Source organism: Schistocerca piceifrons, chromosome 9 (genome assembly GCF_021461385.2).
Source record: "Schistocerca piceifrons isolate TAMUIC-IGC-003096 chromosome 9, iqSchPice1.1, whole genome shotgun sequence".
Taxonomy (NCBI): Eukaryota; Metazoa; Arthropoda; class Insecta; order Orthoptera; family Acrididae; genus Schistocerca; species Schistocerca piceifrons.
The window spans coordinates 117965240-117988347 of record NC_060146.1 but is presented as its reverse complement, the minus strand read 5'-3'; the positions used below and the strand labels follow the sequence as shown (position 1 = coordinate 117988347).

At 40.0% G+C, this 23108-nt stretch overlaps 1 protein-coding gene across 2 annotated transcripts in view; it reads right to left on the bottom strand.

Annotated features, from left to right (window-relative positions):
* The window catches only part of LOC124717231 (gamma-interferon-inducible lysosomal thiol reductase-like), an 84255-nt gene extending 62467 nt beyond the window's left edge, over window positions 1-21788 (bottom strand). For both annotated transcript variants that reach the window (XM_047244030.1, XM_047244031.1), the window contains exon 1: window positions 21700-21788. In XM_047244030.1, the coding sequence (XP_047099986.1) occupies window positions 21700-21756 (57 nt within the window). In that variant the 5' untranslated portion in view covers window positions 21757-21788. The remainder of the gene's footprint in view (window positions 1-21699) is intronic.
* Between the last annotated feature and the right edge of the window lie 1320 nt (window positions 21789-23108).

Here is a 23108-nt window from a genome sequence, read left to right as displayed (position 1 = left end):
CGTCAGCATGTGAACAAAACGAACCCATCATCGATATGGGCTTTCCGAGCCAAAGGCATTCTCGTGTACCCTTGCACGACACGAAGCTTTATGCCTCACCTTGGACCCCTCTGCACCGACAATGGACTGTTGATGACTGGAAACATGTTGCCTGCTCGGAAGAGTCTCATTTCAGTTTGTATTGAACAGATGGACGTGTATGGGTATGGAGACAACCTCATGAATCCACGGACCCTGCATGTCACCTGCAAATTGTTCAAGCTGGTGGAGGCTCTATAATGGTGTGGGTCCACGCATATGGAAACCCTGATACGTCTAGATACGACTCTGACAGGTGACACGTACCTAAGCATCCTGTCTGATCACCTGCATCCATTCATGCCCGTCGTGCATTCCGATAGACTTGGGCAATTCCAGCAGAACAATGAGACACTTGACACGTACGGAATTGCTACAGAGTGGCTCCTGGAACACTCTTCTGAATTTAAACACTTCCCCTGGCCACCAAACTCCCCAGACATACATATTATTGAGCATACTTGGGATCCCTTGCTACGTGCTGTTCAGAAGAGATCTCCACCCCTTCGTACTCTTACGGATTTATGGATAGCCCTGCAGGATTCATGGTGTCAGTTCCCTCCAGCACTACTTCAGACACTAGTCGAGTCCATGCCACGTCGTTTTGCGGCACTTGTGCTTGCTCGCGATATTAGGCATGCGTACCAGTTTCTTTCGTTCATCAGTGTAATAACAGGGTGCGTGGGATATTTTTTCCTTCTTACAGGACGGCCCACGGGAAATAGCAGATTTTCAGTTGGCTACTCTGCTAGTTGTACGTTTACAATGACACCTATAACGATTGCCAAACTCCGTCGTCAGAGATCGCACGATAACATCGACCGACAGCTTGTTCAGAATGCGTCCCGTCTCCAGCTTTTGGCGGGATCAAGGAGGTTAGGTTATTTTAGAATCCACTCCATCAGGTGATTTTAATCTCCTTGGGATAGATGGATAACACGACTACTCTGTGCTTGGAGACGAATTTTAATGGGAAGGAAGAGGGCGTGAAATTGAAAGAAATTTGGATTTCGGTGCTGACGAAGACGTCCACCAGTCTTTCACCATGGGAAGACAGCAACATCGGACGACGGCAGCGATCAGTTACGTTCGCGTATTCAAACCATGTGACGTCACGCCACTGTACGGAAGGTCGCGGATGTGAAATCCCTTCGAACACGGCATAATATCCCGGAATATTTTATTAATTGCAACATGGCAGTGTCTAACGAAAGTACGTCGCTGAATGATAAACAGCGAGCTCCAATTGAGTATCTAACAGAAGAAAACTTGGTGCACACAAGGAGCACCGTCACCTTCAGCAAGACAACACACGAGCGTTGCGACCCGACGTCTTGGATCGACCGTCATCGGTTTCGCATGTGTTTCCAAAACTTAAAGAGCACCTTCAACACTTCAATTTGATAGTGATTAAGCAGTACAAGCAGAGGTGAGGTCGTGGCTCTGTCACCAAAGTCAGACATTCTACAGTAACGGTATCAAAAAAATTAATCCCTCTTTGGGAGAAATGAGTTTGTCGCTACAGGGACTACGTTGAGAAATAAATATGTAGACATCAAGGATAAAGATGTAGAATGTTAAGAAGGTTTTTTTTTTTTAGACTGAGTTGGCAAAAGTCATGGTTGTTGTTGTTGTGGTCTTCAGTCCTGAGACTGGTTTGATGCAGCTCTCCATGGTACTCTATCCTGTGCAAGCTTCTTCATCTCCCAGTACCTACTGCAGCCTACATCCTTCTGAATCTGCTTAGTGTATTCATCTCTTGGTCTCCCTCTACGATTTTTACCCTCCACGCTGCCCTCCAGTACTAAATTGGTGATCCCTTGATGCCTCTGAACATATCCTACCAACCGATCCCTTCTTCTAGTCAAGTTGTGCCACAAATTTCTCTTCTCCCCAATCCTATTCAGTACCTCCTCATTAGTTATGTGATCTACCCATCTAATCTTCAGCATTCTTCTGTAGCACCACATTCCAAAAGCTTCTATTCTCTTCTTGTCCAAACTATTTATCATCCATGTTTCACTTCCATATATGGCTACACTCCATACAAATACCTTCAGAAACGACTTCCTGACACTTAAATATACACTCGATGTTAACAAGTTTCTCTTCTTCAGTAACACTTTCTTTGCCATTGTCAGTCTACATTTTATATCCTCTCTACTTCGACCTTCATCAGTTATTTTGCTCCCCAAATAGCAAAACTCATTTACTACTTTGTCTCATTTCTTAATCTAATTCCCTCAGCATCGCCCGACTTAATTCGACTACATTCCATTATCCTTGTTTTGCTTTTGTTGATGTTCATCTTATACCCTCCTTTCAAGACACTGTCCATTCCGTTCAACTGCTCTTCCAAGTCCTTTGCTGTTTCTGACAGAATTACAATGTCATCGGCGAACCTCAAAGTTTTTATTTCTTCTCCATGTATTTTAATACCTACTCCGAACTTTTCTTTTGTTTCCTTTATTGCTAGCTCAATATACAGATTGAATGGCATCGGTGTGTCACTCTCTTCCCAACCACTGCTTCCCTTTCATGTCCCTCGACTCTTATAACTGCCATCTGATTTCTGTACAAATTGTAAATAGCCTTTCGCTCCCTGTATTTTACCCCTGCCACCTTCAGAATTTGAAAGAGAGTATTTCGGTCAACATTGTCTAAAGCTTTCTCTAAGTATACAAATGTTAGAAACGTAGGTTTGCCTTTCCTTAATCTTTCTTCTATGATAAGTCATAAGGTCAGTATTGCCTCACGTGTTCAATATTTCTACGGAATCCAAACGGATCTTCCCCGAGGTCGGCTTCTACCAGTTTTTCCATTCGTCTGTAAAGAATTCGTGTTAGTATTTTGTAGCTGTTGAAACACGTATGTATTCAGTAGCAGCGATGGCGAGGCATGACAGAATCTCTGACCAGAGAGTTATTTATCGTGGCTAGTCTGCGCTTGACCGCGCGAGAGTGCAGTTCAGTTGCGAGGCAGTAGTGGTACGTAGCGAGCCGCGAGAGCATGTAGTTTGTCAGTGCTAGTAGCGCGCGAGAGACAGTCGGAGTTGTGTGTGAGGAGTCGACGGGCGTCGACATGGGTCTCTGGTCAAGGTTCAGGACGAGGTGTATTTTTAAATAAGGTAATGAAGCAGCATTGCGCACATCGGATAATGTAATGTATGTTAACTGTAATTAATTTGTTCAAGAATTGCCCCAATAATAATTTTGTTCTGAAATCAATCCTTTTAAGAAAATAATCATTACAATTGAAACAATATTTCGTTTGCTTTTCCTCCCAGAATCAATTTATCAGGTTGATCTTAACGTTAATTTTGTGGGGATTTAACATTTTTATTATCATTGAGTTTTATTACTGTGGGAAGCTAACATTTGGCTCTAATTGCATTTTTATTCAATTCATATCATTTAAAAATAATTACGGGGAGGTTACACTTAGCACGATGTCTATTCTCATTTAAAATATTATCTTACATTTTGCGGGGAGGTTACATTTGGCTCTATTCCCATTAGCATTTAATTATTGTCTTTTCAAAATTCTCCGGGGAAGTTACACTTGGCGACATCCGGTCCAGGATCGTATTTCGTTGAGAATCTTCTGAGAAGTAGTTAGATATATGCTCTTATTAACTAAAATATAATTAGCATTTGGCGCAACGCTTTTACTAATTTTATGACTTTCTTTCCTCAGATCATCGGCAATTCGTTGCTCTGTTGTATTTTTGTTTGTTGCTTTTTGCATTGTGCTTATGTCATTTGTGAATAATTGTGACTATTGTAAAAATGCCGCGAAAGACTGTGAATAGTGTATCGCGAGGTATTATGAATGAAATTATCGACTTTAACAACTTCACCGATAGTGCTTGTGACACGCAGTGTAATGATGACAATCCTGCATTCACTGACAATCAGTGCGTTCCAACCACTAATGATGATTTTTATCTTACTGATGGACAAACGAACTCATTTGTCTCGTCTGTTAATTTGACGACAATTGATGACGCGGGGCGCCCTATTGTAATGAGCGCTGCCCAGCTTAACACACCCGGTTTGGAAAATTCAAATAGCGTACAGACAAATTTTTCTAATGAAAATGGACAGTGTACTGAAAGTACGACAGATCCATTTAATTCCGAAATAGTGACCGACAGTGTACATTCGACTGGCAAACCTTTTTGTAAATCTCAGAATAACCAAATGGTTACAGAAAGCGAGATAATTCCAGATCCACCATTAAACAGCACAGAGAATAGAAATGCTAATTTTGGCTTGAATCAAACGACGGCATTATTGCTACAAATTCTTAAATCAAACAAACAACAGAGTGAAGATCTCAAACAACACTTTAATAAAAAATTAGACAACCTTAATGAAGATAACAAACAATTCAAAGAAGATTTCAAACAACTTAGAGAACAGAACAAACAAGATAACGAAAATCTCAAACAACACTTTAATGAAAAATTAGACAACAATTCCAGACAGCTTAGTGAACAATTTAGAGACGTTGCCGCGCAATGTCATGATACTAAGGAACAGTTGCGCGAGGAAATTGAGGCTTGTTCAAGAAAAAGTAGCGAAGAAATTAGGTCTGTTGCTCAGGAATTAAGGGAAATGCAAACTGCTGCAACAGAAACACTTAGAGACGAAATTAGCGGAGTCGCTAAACAATGCTCTGAAAAAGCTACACAATTACGCGATGAGTTTAAACTAATGACTGCAGAACTTTCGCGCACAATGGATGAAAAGTAACGCGAAATTCGAACAACAGAACACTCAAATTGACGAGCGCTTTAATCACCACATACAAAACAATGATACGCGTTTCCGCAAATTTATACTGGATCAGAATAAAGTAAAACGACAAGTAATGGAAACAATCACAGCACAAAGACAAGAAGACAAACGTAAATTGTTCGCGAAAGCAAAAACATACGTGGACAGCAATATTGCTGCAGTGTCCGATGAAATTAATACCATCAAACAGTCGAACACAGAATTACGTGACGAAATTTCCGATCTTAAATCGAAAACAGATACATACACAACAGATTTTCAAACAGTGACCGGCAGAATCGAACAATTAGAAATAACACAGGATTCCGATGTCGTCAAAGCTGACGTTAAAAAACTGAACGAAACTACACGTAAATTACGAAAACAGATTAATGCTTCTGACACTAAGAACGATAATCAGGTAAAAATACTGACTGAAAAATATGATGAATTGGCCAGTCGTATTGACGTTATTGAAAGTAATAATGACAGCAAATCAGACGATACTTCACCGGTTTCATTTAATCAAACACCTGAATTTCAAAATCTATAACAGACAATCAATGAGATTGATTCATCTAATAACACATTACGCAGAAAATTGTCAAGTTTACAGCAAGAGGTAACAAAGATAAAAAATGTTTCAGCGTTTAACACATCACAGCAGACGCCACTTTGTGAACATTTGTCAGACTCACGCAGCGCGTATAATTTGGGTAATCTACAGAGAGTACGGGACTCAGATTCCGAACAACCACAGTTCAACAGACTCTCTTACAATCCTGAACCTGTTCCGTCATACAGAGACGATAATTTCGATTACAAACATTTTCTGTCTGAGAAAATTTAAAGTGTTTAAAAATGACAGAACACAGATTCACCCACTGGATTGGATACAACAATTCAGCTTTACTTTTCCACCGACTTGGCCTGTAACACATAAACTTGAATTTATTTGCAGTTTTTTAGAAGGCGAACCGGCAACTCGCATGAGACCGATCGCGAGACAATGTTACTCGGTAGAAGAATTTCTGTATGCTTTTCTGTCAGCGTACTGGTCGAAGACGACACAGCACGGAATTAAAGATCAACTAATTATTTTGCCAAATTATGAGAACTCCAATTTTCCCAGTGTGACGCAATTTTTTGAGCATATGGTCCAACAAAACCAGTACTTAAGTGAACCATATAGTGAATCTGCACTCATTCAATTATGTATCTCTAAATTACCACGGTCATTAAGAGTGTCAATTTTAACAGGTCAGCAAAAAGAAAATATTTCGGCATTCAGGGATCTGCTGCAGCTTTTAGAAGTGCAGCAATCAGATTATTCCTTTGTAAACAAGAATTTTTCATATAACAACCAAGGCCAGCAAACGTACAGCAATTACGATCAGCCACATAATTTCAATAGTAAAAGTAACAGACGCTTTAGGAATGACAACCACCAAAACTTTAATAACAGTCAAAATTCCAGTTATGAATACCGTCAAAATTTTCAGCAACAGGAACCACATTTTAGTAACAATAGACGTTTTCCACCACAACAGCATGAAAGTCAGCCGGTTAGAATACCTAACCAACAATGTAATGCACAAGGTCAACCTAACTTTAATGTTTCGCCGCGAGGACGTATAGTCCCTGGTACAACAAATAGTAACGCACGGCAGCAAAGGAACAACTACGTACAGAAAACACAGTATTTCAATTCCTATCGCAATGCACCGTATAGGAATGACTATCACGACAGACGTAAAAACAATGAGCATAATTACCAACATACGTTTAATAACAGTCAGTCCTACCAGCAGCAAAATGATCAGCAACAACATATTCTGATGAATGAACCAGACAGTAGGTATCATCCAGAACGTAATACGTCTGGAAGAAATAATAGAACAGTTCAAATAGTCGAAGTGCCACAGAATCGTCCTGACAATAATAACACGTCAGATAGAATTTGACTAAATACTGTACAGGTTGCATCTTCCAGTAACACAGGCACTACTTTAGACACGCAGAACGTTGTTCACGAAAATGTTATTACTTTTGACGACATCCGAGACACTCTTTTACAGGAAAGAGCAGTTGTTCAGAAAACTATTTCACATCCTGTCATCGAAATTAAAATTGGTTCATCGAAATTTTCAGCAGTAATCGATTCTGGATCACCTATGTCAGTTATAAATGAGGAGACTTTCAACGAGTGTAACAAAGAGAATACGTATCCTACATTACCATTAGGCAAAACGAAAGTGAAAGGAGCAGTGTCGAGTAAAGGAGTAGACGTTAAATTACAGACACATTTATCATTTTGTATTGCAGGTCATACTTTTCACTCAAATATTTGGATTGTTCCTTTATTGACAACAGACGTTATTTTAGGTACGAATTTTCTCGTACAACACGACGCAGTTATCGATTTTCAGAACTCCTATTTAATGTTGAAGGACGGAAATGTACAATTGGCTTTAGAATTTCAGCACTCTTTATCTGCGGAAGAACAAACAATTAATCGTACAGAGGTCATTTCCGTATCACGTAACATAGACTGTAATTCCACATTATTCACTGATACTTACGTACATAACTATAATACTCCAGACGAAGCTGACTACGACGTAATGCAGATGATTTCTGATAAAGTTAAACAAAGCAGTGCAAATACAGACGACGAACGCACGCAACTACACAAAATTCTTTCACAGCAAGCTCCAGTTTTTGACAACGTTCCTGGTACTATGTCCGGATTTATGTATGAATTTCAAGTCAAACAGCACGACACATTTAAAGCCAAACATTATCCCATTCCGTATATTCATAGAGAACAAGTTAAAAAAGAGTTGCAAGATATGCTTTACCAAGGAATTATTGAACCAGCAGTTAGTCCGTACATAAACCCGCTACATATTGTTAAGAAAAAAGATGGCTCACTTCGCCTCGTACTTGATTCGCGTCACATCAATGACATAATTATTAATGAAACAGATCGACCACTGTCATTAGAGGAACTTCTATAGAAATTTCACGGTACTGCTATTTATTCCACATTAGATTTGAAATCGGGATTTTGGCAAATTCAACTTCATCCGAATTGTAGAAAGTATACAGCTTTTCTCTGTTTTGGCGCCTGTTATCAATTTTGTAAATTACCGTTCGGATTAACTATTTCTTCTGCAGCTTTTATTCGCGGTTTGAATACTATACTTCCGACAGGACTTAAAGACAGAATCACGACGTACGTGGACGACATTCTTATCGCAGAAGCTAACTGGTCTGAACACAATATGATTCTTGAACGACTGTTACAAACTTTTCATGCACAAGGACTCACAGTTAATCTCAGTAAATCGCACTTTGGCAAAACTTCGATAAAATTTCTTGGACACGTAATTTCAGCAGAAGGCATTGCACCTGATCCGGAAAAACTACAAGCTCTACGTGACATTACTGTTCCTACGACGAAGAAACAACTACGCAGTTTTTTGGGCTTAATCAACTTTTTTCGTAAATTTATTCATCATTCTGCTTTAGACACACCTAGATTATGCCAATTAACAGGTAAAAACAGTATTTGGTCCTGATGCACCACTTTTATCGCACCCAGATCTTACCAGAAATTTTTCCATTGCCACCGACAGTTCCAACACCGCTTTAGGCGTACAAATTTTTCAGGAAATTGAAGAAGATGGCTCAACAGTAATTAAAAACATCGCATTTGCAAGTCGCATTCTGTCACCCGCTGAACGAAATTGTTCCGTTACAGAATTGGAAACATTATGTGTTGTTTGGGCTTTCACGAGATTTAGACATTTTCTTTATGGCAGACATACCACCGTTTACACAGATCACAGAGCGATACAATTTTTACTTTCAGCTAAATTCACTCACGACAGATTAAGCAGATGGAAGCTTTATTTACAGGAATTTAATTTTACAATTGTTCACATTCCCGGCACACAAAATGTTATAGCAGACGCACTATCTCGTTTTCTCAGCAACAATGAGCAAGACGTCGCAACCAACTTCTGCAAAGCAAATTTCAGCGTGATGTACATCCAAGTTGCATTTGAAAATTTTATTTCGTCGTGATTACAGGACATAGCACAAGAGCAAAATAAAGACAACGTGTGGAAAGAAATTAAACACCTTTGGCAAGATAGGAATAATGTTATGATTAGAAACCATTACACTGTACGCAATGTCATTCTGTTTCGCCGCTCTCACCCTGACAGCAACAATTGGTTATTATGCATTCCTGACGAACTGGTTAACAAATTAATATGGTATACTCATTTAAGTTATGCACATTACGGAGCTAGAAAATGTTTTCTTATACTGAGACAGAACTGTTATTGTACCAACATGGAAAAACGTATACGACGAGTTTTAGCGTCATGTAAAATTTGCCAGAAAGCTAAGTCAGACACGACTTCACATATTCCTCCATTATATCCCATTGTACCTGTTAAATTGAGACATATGGCCGCTGTAGACATTTTTGGTCCGATTCCCAGAACTAATAGAGGTTTTTGCTACGTGTTTGTCGCTGTTGAACTCACTTCAAAATTATCAGTAAACTCTTCCGGGCTAAGTTGCCGTGGTCGATCTGTAGAACTTCTTCTCCCTGACGTTTCGTTCTCAACTACGGAGAACATCTTCCGAGGTGAGTCGCCGACTACCTGCTAGGAGCTGGGGCCGCCGCTTATATAGAGATCGTAGGGAGCGCCACCACACGTCACGTGGCGTCGATGTGCAGCTATCTCTGGTTATCGTCTGTTCTCTCGATTGCAGGAAATCGATTGTCACGTGATTGATGCAACTTCTACCGCCATATCTTATCCAATTTTAATCCTTCTTCTTTACGATTAAAATTGTATTGATGTTTGTGGATTTCAATTGCCTCTCTATACATACGTGTATAATAGTGCGACGTCCTCGCTAGCACGCTTGTTTCACCAAATTTTATTTCGTGATCTCCATCCTTAAAAACATGTTCCGCTACTGCCGATTTGTCGATATGTCCCAAGCGGCAGTTTCTTTTGTGCTCCGTCAACCGTGTATTGATGCTTCTTTTTGTAGTTCCTATGTAAACCCTGCCACAACTACATGGAATTTTATATACCTCGGGGGTGGCTAGGGGGTGACGATCATCTTTTGTTGATCTTAGGCATTCACTAATTTTCTTAGTAGGTCTAAAAATGGTCTCTACCTGAAACTTGGCTAGTACTTTTCCAATGCGATCCGTGATATTATGGATGAACGGAAGAAATACTTTTCCAGCTGATGGTTGTTGCTGTCTCCTGTTTTTAGGAACTTTTCTATTTGGGTGAAGTGCTCGGTTAATCTCGTTTTTCGTATAACCATTTTTCGCAAAGGCCATTCGTAAATGATTTAGTTCTTCTTGTAAGTAGCCTGGTTCACAAATATTATTGGCCCTATCCACTAGTGTTTTTATGACCCCCTCTTTTGCCTAGGGTGGTGGTTTGAGTTCTTATGGAGGTAGCGATCAGTATGTGTACCTTTCCTGTAGACCTTATGGCCTAAGGTCCCATCCGCCCGTTTGATAACTGATACATCCAAGAAGTTAAGTTGTCCATTCTTCTCCTTCTCCATAGTAAATTTAATCTTTGGGTTGATGCTATTTAAGTGTACCAGAAAATCATTCAAGTCTTCTTCCTCATGATTCCATATTACAAAGGTATCATCCACATACCGATACCACTTCGTAAAGAAGAAGGATTAAAATTGGATAAGATATGGCGGTCGACGTTGCATCAATCACGTGGCAATCGATTGCCTGCAATCGAGAGAACAGACGATAACCAGAGATAGCTGCACATCGACGCCACGTGACGTGTGGTGGCGCCCCGTACGATCTCTATATAAGCGGCGGCCCCAGCTCCTAGCAGGCAGTCGGCGACTCACCTCGGAAGATGTTCTCCGTAGTTGAGAACGAAACGTCAGGGAGAAGAAGTTCTACAGAGCGGCCACGGCAACTTAGCCCGGAAGAGTTTACCGATAACGACGCCGGCCGTGAAAGCCTGCATGGAATGATTCACTTCAAAATTTGTTACTTTCACTCCGTTACGCAAAGCTACTGCTAAAACTGTTTCGAAAGCATTTGTAAAACACTTTCTATTTCATGTAGGGCATGTGATGAAAGTAATTTCCGACAATGGATCACAATTTCGTTCTGCTATATGGACACGCATGTTACGAGCTAGAAACATTTCTCCGATTTATATATCCAAGAACCATGCTTCTTCGAACCCTGTGAACGATTAATGGAAGAAATTGGTAAACTGTGTAAAATATACTGCCACAAAAGACATATTGATTGGGACATACACATATTCTCATTCCAAGATGTAATTAATCCATTCCAAATGAATCTACTATGCCATCTCCGTCTGTTATACTGAAAAACATTGAACCACCTAACAAAATTAAAGAATTGGTAGCATTTCCTACATCTCGTCGGCTACAACACCGTGAAATAATTGACATTGCGCTGAACAACATCAAACGTGCCGCAGAGCGGCGGAGAAGACAGCAAAAACAGGTTTGTACACGCCGTGACTTTCACATTGGACAGAAAATATTAGTACGTACACACTATTTATCCAACAAAGGAAAAGGTAGGTGCAGTAAATTTGAACTTCTATACGCAGGTCCATATCGGATTCGCAGCATTCCTCACCCCAATGTTGTACACGTCGAAACTTTGAGAACCAGAAAATCCAAAGGCAACCACCATTGGTCAAACATCAAACCTTTTATTGAATGAAAACACTTTATGATTTAACATGCTATAACGCCATTTTGCTAATTTTATGATTACTTATGCAATTATATTCACATGACTAATTACCAATAATTATCGTATTTTTTCTTGGCAAGTGCCCAGCAAGGTAAGGTTAGCAGGTCGCTCTTCTTGTCGTTACATATCAGACTGTGCACATTTTTTTTAGAGAAACTTACGTATCTTACGAATAGTTATGCAATGTTATCTAGTGACATATCAATTTTTATTAAATTTACTCTCCATTAAAGTCTTTAATTCTCGCCTTTATTAACCACACAACATACAAGCTGAACACAACGAACGTCACATTTTGTCCTTCTTATGATTGTTTCATGTTTTGTTTGTATGCACTATGAAATGGTTAAGATATAGCAAACACCAGTTGACTTTGACATTTTTTGCCCCATGATATCTCAACATCGTGACTGTTTTACACTTTTTGCTGCTGCATTGTGATATTCTGTGTACATTTTCGCATCTGAACACTGTCAATGTCTTTGACATACTACGTTTTCTGTCATGTTATGCTGTATGCTTAATTATGTTACCATAAACCAGTCATTATTTAATGAGTATATGATGTAAATGCACGACATTAATCTTTGTTCATCAATTTCAGAAAGAAATGATGCGTGAAAGAAATAAATTAAACAGAAATGGGAATTTCACCTACGGAATAAACGAAAGAAGATACAAAAACCTTATGAGGAAGAGTAAATGGATCAGAATTAACAAGCATTAACAAGAATATACTATACACATCGTAGAATAGCAGTCTTAACTATTTTTTTCTTTCAGAATACAAGGCGATTGATGTAGGCTGTCAGACAGAACTACACATCTTAGTTTTAGTGATGAAATATCTAGAGATAAGGAATAGTTGTGTAATGAGTAATGAAGTGATTTTTTGCAGATGATAATGAATGCTGATGAATAATGATGAAGAATATGTTACTATGGATAATGAAGTTTTTCTCTACAAATGATGATAATAATGGAGTTATGATAATATAGATAATGAAGTGATGGATAATGAAGTTTTTTCTTTACAGATGAGGATATTGTTGAAGTTATGTATTTATGCTATGTAGTTATTTAAGTATTTGTTGCAGTTCGCTTTGACAGCAGGTGTTATATTGCATAGTATAATGACTGAAGGTTTTGGAAAGGACAGCTATGGAACACATTTTTATATACATTTCACTACCTGTTAATTCGAAGTTCACTACTTTTCAGCATAAAATGCATTTCTTCTTTCAGCTTAATAATCCATTTTTTATATATTTTTGCAGGAGAAATTATTTATGAAATTAATGTGCTATAAGTAGTTGTTCATTAAATCTATGTCATCTATGAATGTGATTACATATACTCTACTTGTTTCATAATCTTGCCACAGCTGACTTATGACGAATGACGTTACACATTTTCATTTACACCAACAACCCAGAAGCAAATTTTTCTCTCTTGCTTTCCCTTATAATTACCCAACGCAATGCATTGCTAACAAAAAATGTATTACCAGTCCCAAATAATGATACCAGTTTAAGAGAGTACTGATCAGCTATGAATAATATGTACCTGAAAAATAAATACTACTAATTACTGTATAGAGATGACCAATGTTTTGTAAATAGAAAGAACTACTAATAATGCTTTGTAACTAGAAAGAACTACTAATAATGCTTTGTAACTAGGAAAATACTACTAATTACTGTATAGAGATGACCAATGCTTTGTAACTATAAAGAACTACTAATAATGCTTTGTAACTAGGAAAATACTACTAATTACTGTATAGAGATGACCAATGCTTTGTAACTAGAAAGAACTAATAATGCTTTGTAACTAGGAAAATACTACTAATTACTATATTGAGATGACCAATGCTTTGTAACTAGAAAGAATTACTAATAATGCTTTGTAACTAGGAAAATACTACTAATTACTATATAGAGATGACCAATGCTTTGCAACTAGAAAGAACTGCTAATAATGCTTTGTAACTAGGGAAATACTACTAATTACTGTATTGAGATAACCAGTGCTTTGTAACTGGGAAAAGAATGCGATTATTTAATAATGCTTTGTAACTAGGAAAAGAAGGCTACTAATTATTACTATATTGAAATGACAAATGATTAATTAATAATGTTTTGTAACTGGAAAATGAATGCTACTAATTAATAATGCGTTGTAACTGAGAAATGATGACTGTATTGGGATGACCAATGATTGAGTATCAACATTATTATTGACTACCTCCTGTTTTAAGTAATGACTTCTGATGATTTGTAACTTGAGAATGGGTGCAAATATTCTATGTAAAATAATTAATGAAAATTTTTCTGTAATACTACATACATGGTACAGAAATGTTCAATAACTGGGCTATGAATGCCGCAAACTACTAATGTAATTCCTAATGAAGACTAGTATGTAACTTAATGTCCTTCACCTTCTGACCTCACTACCCTGAATTACTGCAATATCCATTTGTCCTGTACATCCTCCTGATCATGGAGCACTGTATTTGATTTTTGCACTAATTCTACGTTGGTGTGCCTTGTAAGAGCGTGGTGTTGACACGACATGCAGTCCACCACCGTGAGTGATGGAGACGTTATTATGGTCCCACTGTTTGGTGCACCTAATGTACTGCCAAAGTGAAAACATGGGATATTACTACGACATTTCAGTGTCTTGGCTACGCTGATAAATACTTCTGGGAAAAGAACCTCAAATTGTCTCACTTGGTGTTGTACTTCTGTGGAAAGATATGGACTTTCAGTGCAGCTGCGTGCAACCTAAAGTGCTACAACCATGATGCAATCCTTCCCTTTCCTATCCTAATTCTTGTAACATAGTGAAAATCATTTTTTTTGCTAACATCATTTATATTCAGGCCTATATATATATTTTTTCCGATTTGCTGAACTGCAGCACATGTGCATTTATGTCACTTATCAACATGATTTTTTGCCATTATGTTTATTTGTTGTGAAAATGCTAAAAAGTTTTTTCAGTGCATGTGCACTTTTGTCATTTGTTTTGTACTCAAATTTTGTCATAGTCTAATACGTTTTGTACTTGTTGCATGTGCATCACATTTACTTCATGTTTTATATCTGTATATATGCTGTAATTGTAAAGTTAATTAGCTACGAAAAAATTTGTTGCTCATGGCAAGTCCAAATGACTCCCCATCGCTGCCAAATTTTTGGCCCCCAGTGGAGGGTTATGAAACACGTATGTATTCAGTAGCAGTGATGGCGAGGCATGACAGAATCTCTGACCAGAGAGTTATTTATCGTGGCTAGTCTGCGCTTGACCGCGCGAGAGTGCAGTTCAGTTGCGAGGCAGTAGTGGTACGTAGCGAGCCGCGAGAGCATGTAGTTTGTCAGTGCTAGTAGCGCGCGAGAGACAGTCGGAGTTGTGTGTGAGGAGTCGACGGGCGTCGACATGGGTCTCTGGTCAAGGTTCAGGACGAGGTGTATTTTTAAATAAGGTAATGAAGCAGCATTGCGCACATCGGATAATGTAATGTATGTTAACTGTAATTAATTTGTTCAAGAATTGCCCCAATAATAATTTTGTTCTGAAATCAATCCTTTTAAGAAAATAGTCATTACAATTGAAACAATATTTCGTTTGCTTTTCCTCCCAGAATCAATTTATCAGGTTGATCTTAACGTTAATTTTGTGGGGATTTAACATTTTTATTATCATTGAGTTTTATTACTGTGGGAAGCTAACATTTGGCTCTAATTGCATTTTTATTCAATTCATATCATTTAAAAATAATTACGGGGAGGTTACACTTAGCACGATGTCTATTCTCATTTAAAATATTATCTTACATTTTTGCGGGGAGGTTACACTTGGCTCTATTCCCATTAACATTTAATTATTGTCTTTTCAAAATTCTCCGGGGAAGTTACACTGTGACTTATTAAACTGATAGTTCGGTAACTTTCACATCTGTCAACACCTGCTTTCTTTGGGATTGGAATTACATCTCTTAATATCGTGTCGGACCTCCTTTCCCCCGGCGTAGTACAGTAGTTCGACGAGGCATGGACTCAACCTGTTGCTAGAATTCTCGCGCAGAAATATTAAAAAATGCTGCCTCTATAGCCGTCCATAATTTCGAAAGTGGTCCCAGTGCAAGGTAGCCAGAGCATTCGCTAAAATTGTCCAGAACATTCTTCAAACCAATCAAGAACAATTGTGGCTCAGAGACAAGGCACATTGTCATCCACAAAATTACCATCATTTGGGAACGTGAAGTCCATGAATGGCTGCAAATGGTCTCCAAATAGCAGAACATAACCGTTTACAGACAATGATCTCTTCAGTTGGACCAGAGGACCCATTCCATTCCATACAACACAGGCCGCACCATTATCGAGCCACCACAAGCTCGCACAGTACCTTGTTCACAACTTGTGTCCAGCGTTTAATGGGGTCTGTGCCGCACACGTAGATCACGAACTGAAATCGGGCCATGTCTAACCAGGCCAATGTTTTCCGGTCGTCAAGGGTCCAAGCGATATGATCCCCAGCCAAGGCGAGACGCTGCAGCTGATGTCGTGCCTTTAGCAAAGACACTCGCGCCGGTTGTCTGCTGCTATAGCCCATTAACGCCAAATTTCGCCGTGCTGTCCTAACACATAGGTTCATCGTACGTCCCACGTTGATTTCTGCGGCTAGATCACGCAGTGTTGCTTGTGTGTTAGCACTGACATCTCTACGCAAACGCCGCTGCCCTCGGTCGTTAAGTAAAGGTCGTCGCCCACCGCGTTGTGATGAGAGGTAACGTCTGAAATTTGGTACTGTCGGCGTACTCTTGACACTGTGGATCTCGGAATATTGAATTCTGTTGTGTACATAGTTCCGCGTAGTCAGCGCGTATACAACTTTCCCACTAGAGCGCGCGCCGCTAAGCACAACAGCGCAGGCGCAGCGCTCGTCTGTTTCCGCGCTATGAGATGGCGCTGTCTTAGAGGCGGACCAAGTTCTGCTTCCGCCGATCTGCATATTAATATGTAATGCAGCCAAAGAGATTGCTGCTAACATAGAACCTTTTCTCCTCGCGGATCACACTCGCGCAAATACCTGAACGCGCGAGGTATTATAACGAGTGTACAGACCTCCGATTAGTCAGTCTGCATTCTTCTGCACCAGTCTGCATTAGTCTGCATTAGTCTGTAGTCAAGTTTCAGTCTGCGCCTAATAAGGTTATCATATTCCTGTACATACCCATGAAGAGAAATGTATAGACCCTTTGTCAAGTATCAGAGATACGTGAGAATAAGATTAATGTACCAAGACCAAAGGAACTTCAGATTGTCAATTGTAAATAGCATCCAGAATCAAGTTAAGTGAGGTTTATGATTTTTATTATTTTAATAAATGTGTGTGAAAATTAATCAAGTTCTGTTTAAAGTTGGTCACCGTCAATCTGCTACTCTAAGCATGCAAGTGGCATTTCTATCGTCTGAGCTAACGGCAGAAGATAAACACGCCACGATAAGACCACGAGACATATTGCTGACACTCGCCTACTTCGCTAGAGCAACAAGTCAAATAATCTGATGGTGTGTGTACCGAAGGTCTTACAGTACGCACACCACACAAAGGCACTCGCGCCGGTTGTCTGCTGCCATAGCCCATTCACGCCAAATTTCGCCGCACTGTCCTAACGTATAGGTTCGTCGTACGTCCCACATTGATTTCTGCGGCTAGTTCACGCAGTGTTGCTTGTGTGTTAGCACTGACAACTCTACGCAAACGTCGCTGCCCTCGGTCGTTAAGTAAAGGCCCACTGCGTTGTGATGAGAGGTAACGTCTGAAATTTGGTATTGTCGGCGTACTCTTGACACTGTGGATTTCGGAATATTGAATTCCTTTATTTTTTTGGGTCATAAGTCTTCTCACTGGTTTGATGCCGCCCGCCACGAATTCCTCTCCAGTGCCAACCTCTTCAACTCAGAGTAGCACTTGCAACCTACGTGCTGAATTATTTGCTTGATGTATTCCAATCTCTGTCTTCCCTACAGTTTTTGCCGTTTACAGTTTCCTCTAGTACCATGGAAGTCATTCCACCATGTCTTAGCAGATGTCCTATCATCCTGTCCCTTCTCCTTATCAGTGTTTTCCACATATTCCTTTCCTCTCCGATTCTGTGCAGAACCTCCTCATTCCTTACCTTATCAGTCCTCCTAATTTTCAACATTCGTCTGTAGCACCACATGTCAAATGCTTCGATTCTCTTCTCTTCCGGTTTTCCCACAGTCCATGTTTCACTACCATACAATGCTGTACTTCAGACATACGTTCTCAAAAATTTCTTCCACAAATTAAGACTTATGTTTGATACTAGTAGACTTCTCTTGGCCAGGAATGTCGTTTTTGCCTTTGCTAGCCTGATTTTCATGTCGTCCTTGCTCCGTCCGTCATTGGTTATATTAGAGCTTAGGTAGCTGAGTTCCTTAACTTCATCTACTCCGTGACCATCAATCCTGATGTGCACTTGCTGTTCTCATTTCTGCTATTTCTGATTACTTTCGTCTTTCTTCGATTTACTCTCAGTCCATATTCTGTACTCATTAGATTGGTCATTCCGTTCAGCAGATCATGTAATTCTTCTTCACTTTCACTCAGAACAGCAATGTAATCAGCGAATCGTATCATTGATATCCTTTCACCTTGAATTTTAATTCCACTCCTGAATTTATTTCCATCATTGCTTCTTCGATGTACAGATTGAAGAGTAGGGGGGAAAGACTATGTCCCTGTCTTCCACCCTTTTTAATCGGAGCGCTTGATTCTTGGTCGTCCACTCTTATTATTCCCTCTTGGCTCTTGTACATATTGTATATTAGCAATCTCTCCCTACAGTTACCACTATTTTTCTCACAATGCCGAACACCTTGCACGATTTTACATTGTCAAACGCTTTTTCCAGGTCTTGATTTTTCTTTAATTCTGCTTCCATTATTAACAACACAGAATTGCCTTTATCGTGCCTTTACCTTTTCTAAAGCCAAACTGATCGTCTCCTAGCTCGTCCTCAATTTTCTTTTACGTTCTTCTGTATATTATTTTTGTCAGCAACTTGGATGCATGAGCTGTTAAGCTGATTGTGCGATAATTTTCGCACTTGTCAGCTCTTGCAGTCTTCGGAATTGTGTGGATGATATTTTTCCGAAATTCAGATGATATGTCGCCTGACTCATTCATTCTATACATCAACGTGAATAGTCGTTTTGTTGCCACAACCATTTTAGAAATTCGTTACCGATTCCGAAATGCGTCTAGCTCCAACTACCCTCCGGCGTTCAAAGTCTGTTAATTGCCGTCGTGCGGCCACAATCATGTCGGAAACCTTTTCACATGAATCACTTGAGTACAAATCTACATCTACATCTACACGGATACTCTGCAAATCACATTTAACTGCCTGGCAGAGGGTTCATCGAACCACCTACACAAAAATTCTTTATTGTTCCGATCTCGTACAGCACGCGGAAAAAACGAACACCCATATCTCATTTTACTACGGTGACCGTTTCTCCGTATGTAGATCGACGGAAACAGAATATTTTCGCATTCAGAGGAGAAAGTTGGCGATTGAAATTTCGTGAGAAGATTCCGCCGCAACGGAAAACGCCTTTGTTTTAATGATGTCTACCCCATATCCTGTATCATTTCAGTGACAGTCTCTTCCCTATTTCGCGATAATACAAAACGCGCTGCCCTTCTTTGAACTTTATCGACGCACTCCGTCAATCCTATCTCGTAAGGCTCCCACACCGCGCAGCAGTATTCTAAAAGAGGACAGAAACCGTAGTGTAGGCAGTCTCTTTAGTAAATGTAATGACAGCTCCATCCACGCACTGCCCAAATACACTTGTTTACGCGATAGTACTGCCATCTGCATCTGTGAATATAACTGTTCCATGACTATTTTCATCTGAGTGTATTTAAAAAAGCGTTAAGAATTTTCGCAAAAAAATCGAAGACGCTGCTTTTCAGCTCGCCCTCGTACTAATGCATGTTTGAAAGAGTCGTAATAATGCATGGTAAGTCGCCTGTTAGTTGGGGACGTACAACAGAGCACAACAATGAGCCGCGGCGCGGCTCGCGCCAGTGTTCTCTTACATAGAATGGCATCGCTGCCATCGGTTATAGGGCCACCATCTTTGCCTTCGGCGATTCTGGCCGGTGGCCGGGTGGTCAACGGGAGAGAAAAGAGACAGCGGAGTGGATATTCGCAGGGTCGGAGGTGGCTTGTTGACGTTTACCGTGAGGCCTGTGATACGACGCCTGTACGCTATGGGCAGGGTCAGCGAGAGATTCCGGCAGTGACGTGATGGGATCTCGGGTTTGGTATCGCGGTGGTAGACTGTTGTGTTTTGGGCTTTTCTGCTGCGAGGGCATGTATAGGTTCTTGTTACTGGGCACTGAAATTGAGATGTGTCTATGGCGTGACGGAGGAAGTGTGTGATGCTCGCCGCCGTTGCACGTGAAGACGCTTCGTCTGCCTTGTGTCTGTGCAGGAAATTATGTGAAGTAAATAGCTGATACCACGGCGACGTCTTGCGCTCACGCGTTGTTGAACATATTTCGGAATTACTGAATGGTGAAGATATCCCACGTGTAAAGCAAATGAAGCCATTTGCGCCATACTAAGGTACTGTTTTATTCTGCTTAAATCTGTCAGTTATATGTGCATTTATATGCCCGTCTTTAGTTATAGAAGTGTGTAAACAGAGAGCTATGTGGAAAGGGATGTAAAGTTGAAACCCTTCCAATAAGTGAATACACTCGAACTAAAGGTGCCTTTCGATACCAGCACCTACCTCGGGTAATGTGTTATTCTGAGGTTGTCATGGTACTGTAAGTAATTATTATACACAAAATTGTTTATTGTGATTATACTAAATTGGAGATGTAAGGTCGGTTGTGTGCCGCTGTAAATTACTATTCCCTCCTCTGTTTGGCAGCCTAGTATTGTCAGTGGCTTCAATCACTACTCCTGTCATATTTCGAGTTTTGTATTCACGGGTTTGCTTAAGCTGACACTGTTGAGTTGTAAGACCTATAAACAGGCAAGTCAAACTGAGTATTCTATGAGCTCAAGACGATATTCTGTTACGTGGTACCTTAGTTTGTTATAGGCTAGAAGTATTTTACGTGTTATTAATATTCTGCTGTTTGCTTTGTCTGAAGAGGGGCTAGTTCTGTGAAGTAGTCCTTTATATTTTATTAGTGTGTTAAGCGTTGTGCCTTTTCATGCTAATTGTTTTTAAGAAGCTACAAATGACTCTGAAACTGACGTGTTCACGGGGGTCGCGTCCTGACGGGGTTGATAGTGGCCCTTTTTACTACGGCACATCCGGCTATCCTCCTTCAGTTCATTTGTCTCGCTTCTATCGTTACTACGTTTGTCGAGTGGAATTAGGGCCTACTGTAATCACCTTATATGTTGAAGTTAAGTATCTCCCTTGCCAGGGCGCGAACCAACGTGGATACAGTCGTATTCTCACCTGTAAAGATTGATAGTGTTATTCTTTTGTTCTCGTCACATGTATGATTATTTATCTTGTTATATTTAATGTCAGTAAAATGCAAGTGTTAGCGAGGTCCGAATTGGGACGTTGTATTCTCATCTTGTGGAAACAAATTTAAGTGATTTTATTCCTTTTTTTAAGTAGCCTTTAGATGCGTACATTTTGCCGCCATGTTTGGTCTTTTTATGGCTTCCACGTTAATTAAAATTACAATAAAGGTAAATTTAGTTGCTAAGTGGAGCCTAAGTTAAGTGCAGGAACCCTACCAAACATGAAAACGCGTTTTGCAAGAATATGGCACTTGGAACGTCTTGCAGAACCACTCTTCATTTATCTGTAAGCTATATTGGTGTAAATATAGGCTGAAGCTCGTAATAACGAAATGAAAATGCAGTTCGTAGTTTGGGCCATCTTGTATCTAGTTAACCCCGCGCAGCAGCTCGGCCATACTTACCCGCGCATTCCACACGAGGCTGACGCAGCTCAGAAACAAGTACGCTTGCAACAGCATCTCAGCGCCACTGCAGAGTCCTAACTGCGCCGTGAGCTGGTCGGCAGTGTCGGGATCCCGTCACACGTCGTTCCATCCAGCTGACCTCTGAGCCCGCCGGCCTGATTTAATCTAGCGGCAACGACCTCTCATTGTTTATGTCCGGCAGTGACTGTGTACCGTCTCCAGCGCCGATAAGATTACACGCACGTGACCACGCAAATTGCATCGTAGACTTCCTCGCTGCGCGCTGAGTCACGGGTTTCGTTCGGATAATTGGACTACTGAAATCAGAAGCTATTTGCTAAATGAATCGTCGCCTTACTGTGTAGGATGCCACTCGCACCAAGCAAGAGCGCCCATGCGATACTTTGCAGGGGAAGGTAGGAGCTAAATCTGGGTGTATGGAGTATTTTTAATATTTTGGAAGACGAAGGGCGACTTCTAAGTAGCCATAAAAAGCTCCACGTCGGAACCTGTTAGACAGATCACACTTTTAAATCATTTTCTTGAAAGAAAAACACCTGACTACGGTATATTTTTCTTCCCCCCCCCCCTCCCACTCGCCCCTGGGTATAGGCGCCCTTCACCCAAGCTCTTCTACTGTAAAATGTTAAACAAACATCCCTATCTTCCCACACACTTCACCCGTGGACGACAATGGCACAAATGTGCCTCTGATTGTTGGTCACAATTACGCAACAAAGACTGCTCGATTCAGTTCCCGAAGTCCGCAAGTGCAACCCATAACTCGCGAGGTGACTTTTCTGTAACGTGTGCTACGAGGTGGAGTCTTTGGGACCCCTATGTTTAAACCGAGATTTAAGGCAAAAATAATATGAAATATTTAATTTATGTTATGGAAAATTTATTTTCACAGCTATTTAAGTGTTGTTTAAATGCTTATAGTTTATTTTATTGCGCTAAACAAAGCCTGCAGCATTTTACTATTTACCACACAAAAGCACAGAATTTTGTGTGGTTATTTTAAATAGTACAGATAAATGGACTGTTAGAGATTGAATTTTACATTCTGAAAAATTATACAATCTCTGTAGCAAATAAATTTCCATATATAACTCAATTCCAGGGTTTAAATTTGCGCATAAAGGTTCCAAACGATAGCCAAAAAAAAAAAAAAAAAAAAAAAAAAAAAATCTGTCAAATTCACATGCATTGTTGTAAACTATATTTTTCTTACCACCACTCAGAAAACATTCAGTTTTAACAGACACTTCAAGTATTTCATTGAAGAAACAGACAGATCCCCATCACAACTTTCCTGAAGTTCTTCCTCTGAATGGTACTTTTGTTTGATAGCAGAACAGTGATCACTGACCAATGTGAAATCTTCGTCTTGTTCGTTTGTTTCT